Source organism: Mandrillus leucophaeus, unplaced genomic scaffold, assembly GCF_000951045.1.
Source record: "Mandrillus leucophaeus isolate KB7577 unplaced genomic scaffold, Mleu.le_1.0 Scaffold891, whole genome shotgun sequence".
Taxonomy (NCBI): domain Eukaryota; kingdom Metazoa; phylum Chordata; class Mammalia; order Primates; family Cercopithecidae; genus Mandrillus; species Mandrillus leucophaeus.
This window is the reverse complement of record NW_012109708.1, coordinates 172,573-176,446: the sequence shown is the minus strand read 5'-3', so window position 1 is coordinate 176,446 and position 3,874 is coordinate 172,573. Positions and strand designations below refer to the sequence as shown.

General features: G+C 46.4%; 1 protein-coding gene across 1 annotated transcript; it reads right to left on the bottom strand.

Annotated features, from left to right (window-relative positions):
• Positions 1-2,318: 2,318 nt before the first annotated feature.
• On the bottom strand, positions 2,319-3,266 carry LOC105531518 (olfactory receptor 2V2). Its single transcript, XM_011969447.1, has one exon. The coding sequence runs from the start codon at positions 3,264-3,266 to the stop codon at positions 2,319-2,321; it is 948 nt and encodes a 315-aa protein (XP_011824837.1).
• Positions 3,267-3,874: the final 608 nt, after the last annotated feature.

The following is a 3,874-nucleotide window of genomic DNA, read 5'->3' as shown; positions in this document are numbered from 1 at the left end:
AAGAGGACCCTGAGGAAACTTTCTGTGACATAGAACTTACCACATTTTTGGGTGCTAGTGGTGTTCAGTAGATATTTTTCAATGGAATTACCTGGTCCTTGTGTGGGAAATGAATTAAGGACATCAAGTCTATGCCAATGAAATGCAATTAAAATGAAATGGGAATTCCCCATCCTGGGACTGGATAAGGCAAAGGCTGGTAAAACTTTTGCTTGGGTGACTGTGTCCAAAATTCTGCATCATGGAAGGGGCTGGATTAAGTTTGCTCTAAATTTTCTTCCAGTCTCGGGGTTCCGTGGCTATAAACAGTTCTGGTTGCAATGCTCAGGGTACTTATGGTTTGAGGGGTGCAAAATCGTAGAGAAATCTGAGGTTAATCAGGGACGCTTCCCGGAAGAGGAGAATTTGGGGCAAATTGAAATTTGTACAAGGCAAAAAGATACGATGAGAATGAGGAGAATACACAGAAAGATATTTGATATTATAGAGTTGAAATTAATTTGGTAGGTTGAGCATTACCTAAGTGATACCAGCAAGTGGTCACAGAATACACTAAGATCCATTTACATAATGGATGTAAATTTCACATTTACATAATGGAAAATCTTGCAGCCCGGTGACTAAAGAAAGTTACTTCTATTTTCACCAGTCCTTGGAGACACCTCCTGAGGAAAACCGGACGATGAAGCAGGGACTTACCGATCTGAGCCGCAGCTTCCTCTCCTGTAAAATGGGCGTCATATTTTCACCACAGAATGTTTTCTGTGAGAATTAAGCTGAGTGGACAATCTAAAGTCATCTCCCACGGTAGGCCCTGGGTGCCACCTCCCTCTGCTTATCTAATGTCCCGCAAACACCTCCCTGGGCTTTAGTCTAATCCTGAGGCCCAGTTCTGGCCTCTTTTCTCTCTGCCTTCAATGGAGATGATTTTTTTTTTCCGTGAAAAGAGAATCCTACTGCCAATATGGACAAAGGACAGGTACAGAGCTTGGAAGGATGGATACAAGTCCTGCAAATAGTTCAAACAGAAATACTGAAAATCAGTTTTCAAACAGCAGATGAAATTCTGTAACCATGCTCCAGTCTTCATTCCCCAAAGGGGAAGCAGTTCAGCCAGTTTTCTCCTTACAGACGCTGAGCTGACACAGAGCGGCGCACACTGCTGGGGCGTGGTGAGGAGACAGTAGGCTCGGGGAATTTCCACTGAATACACAAGCAAGCACATCTCTACCCTGTCCCTCATCATCTCAAAGACAACTTGTATGCTCCGAATACGTCTTTATGACGTTCCCAGTGGGAAGAGTAGACATTCTCCAAAGAGAACCATAAAGGCTTATTTTCTGTCATCTGTAAGTTGTTTATCTAAGACCCTAGCGTTGGGCTATAACTGGTGTGAGACATCATGTAAACATCATACAGATGGGGTCTATATGTCTACACATAGATCATAGAGCGATGTCTCCCACAGAGTAAGCACAGAATAAAACATTAGCAAGGAGAGTTAGGAGGCTCAGCTCAACGTCTTCTCCTAGTAGAAATAATTCCAATTTTAAATAAGGAGTGACAGCAATCCCAACGCCTTATTTCTGCACAGTGCTGGTTTACAACGTGCTATATTCATTGTCAATGTGTAGCACGAAATAATTAGTACACAAAAGATTGGGGGGGAAATTGTTTCTTCATCAGATAAAAAGTGCTGATGTTGGCTGTGCGTGGTGGCTCACGCCTGTAACCTCAGCACTCTGGAAGGCGGATTGCTTGAGTCCAGGAGTTCCGGAAAACACTATCTCTACAACAATAGTGAATCCCTTACTAAAATATTCATCAGGTGTGGGGCACGCACCTGTATCCCAGTTACTCAGGAGGCTGAGTTGGAGACTCACCTGAGCCCAGGAGATCAAGGCTGCAACGAGCCGAGATTGTGTCACTGCACTCTAGCCTGTGTGACAGAGTAAGACCCTGAAAAAAAAAAAGAAAGAAAGAGAGAAAGAAAGAAAAAGAGAGAAAGAAAGAAAAAAGAAAGAAAGGAAAAGAAAGAAGAAAGAAGAAAGAAAAAGAAAGAAAAGAAAGAAGAAAGAAAGAAGAAAGGAAGGAAGGAAGGAAGGAAGGAAGGAAGAAAGAAAGAAAGAAAAGAAAGAAAGAAAGAAAGAAAGAGAAAGAAAGAACGAACTGATGTAGTGTTTAAAAAGACCTTCCAAGTCTGCGGGTGTCACAATCCTCATTATTAATGAGGAAGCCAAGACTGAAAATGACAGAATTATTAACCCAACATTCCCAGAGCCAAGAGATGGCAGAGCCAGGCACTGGATGCCCTGGGTTCAGTGCTGGCTGCCAATCCTACAGCGGTCCAGCCCCTTCCTCAGTGCCCCCATCACCTCCTCGTTCCTCAAGCTATAAATGAGGGGGTTGAGCATAGGAGTAAGGACCGTATAGAAGACAGAGGCCACCTTGTCATGGCTGGGGGCCCGGTAGCGCCTAGGCCTCAGGTAGATGAACATGGCTGCCCCATAGAAGAGGGTGACAGCTGTCAGGTGGGAAGAGCAGGTGGCCAGAGCCTTTTTCCAGGCCTGAGCAGAGCGCATTCGCAGCACAGCCCCTAGGATGCAAGCATAGGAGGCCACGATGATGGAGAATGGGAAGAGAAGCATGAAGACACAGCAAGCAAATATCACCTTCTCAAACAGGGACGTGTCCACACAGGCCAGCTTCAACAAGGATAGCATCTCACAGAAGAAATGGTTCACCTTCCTCAAGCCACAGTAGGGGAAGCTCATTACTACCACCATCTGGATCAAGCCATCGATTATCCCAAAGGCCCAGGAGCTCCCAGTAATCTGGAGACAGACCTTCTGATTCATGAGGATGGGATAGTGAAGTGGGTGGCTAATCGCCACATAGCGGTCATAAGCCATGAGTCCCAGCAAGAGCCCCTCAGAGCCCACAAGACAGACAAAGAGGCCAATTTGTATGCCACAGCCCACAAAGGAGATGGACTTCCTGCCAGACAGGAAGTTGGCTGCCATCTTCGGCACATTGGTACAGACCAACATGAGGTCCATGAGGGAGAGCTGGCTGAGGAAGAAGTACATGGGGGTGTGAAGTTGAGGGTCCATGTAGATGAGGAAGATGAGGAGGACGTTCCCACAGAGGGCCACTGTGAAGACCACCATAACCACAGAGAAGAGGACAAGGTCAGCAGTACTGTGGGAGAAGATGCCCAGGAGGATGAAGTCATTTGTGGATGATTGGTTCGCCCATGTCTCCATGGCTCAGTTTTTGTTCCTGGTCACCTGAGAATACGAAAAACATGTGCTAGATTGACTGACATCTCTTTATAGACCTCTGCTGCTATGTCTTTAGTCACTTATTTTGTGTGCGACTCATTAGATCTGAACAACTGAAGCTTTGGAACACAATAGGGGACACTCCTTCGTATCTCCCTAATGTAGCGGTAGGGGCCCTCCTGGCTCCTAGAATTGAACTGTGTATACGTGCTGTATGTATCCTTACCACAAAAACAAGAACTGAGTTGTTTCATGTGTCAGAGACCTTCAGACAACCCCCTTCAGCAGGCGAAGTCTTGGCTGTACTATATGACACCGAATCTTTTATTTATTTATTTATTTTTGAGACGGAGTCTCGTTCTGTTGCCCAGGCTGGAGTGCAGTGGTGCGATCTCGGCTCAAGTCCACTTCTGCCACGAAGGGCCCCCACCTGACCCCGCCAGGTGATCCCTTCCTATACACATGGCACCTCTTTGGCACAATGCCTGTGTTGCTGAGGGTTGCTGAAGGCTGCAGCTGGAGTCACGACAGCCTCCTGATTGGTCCCTGGCTTCACCCAGCAGACTGAGGGCGAAGGCATCGCCTGCAGC

What these genes read in the sequence shown, in the direction of transcription:
- LOC105531518 (XM_011969447.1), bottom strand. Translation starts at nt 3,266, where the DNA reads ATGGAGACATGGGCGAACCAATCATCCACAAATGACTTCATCCTCCTG.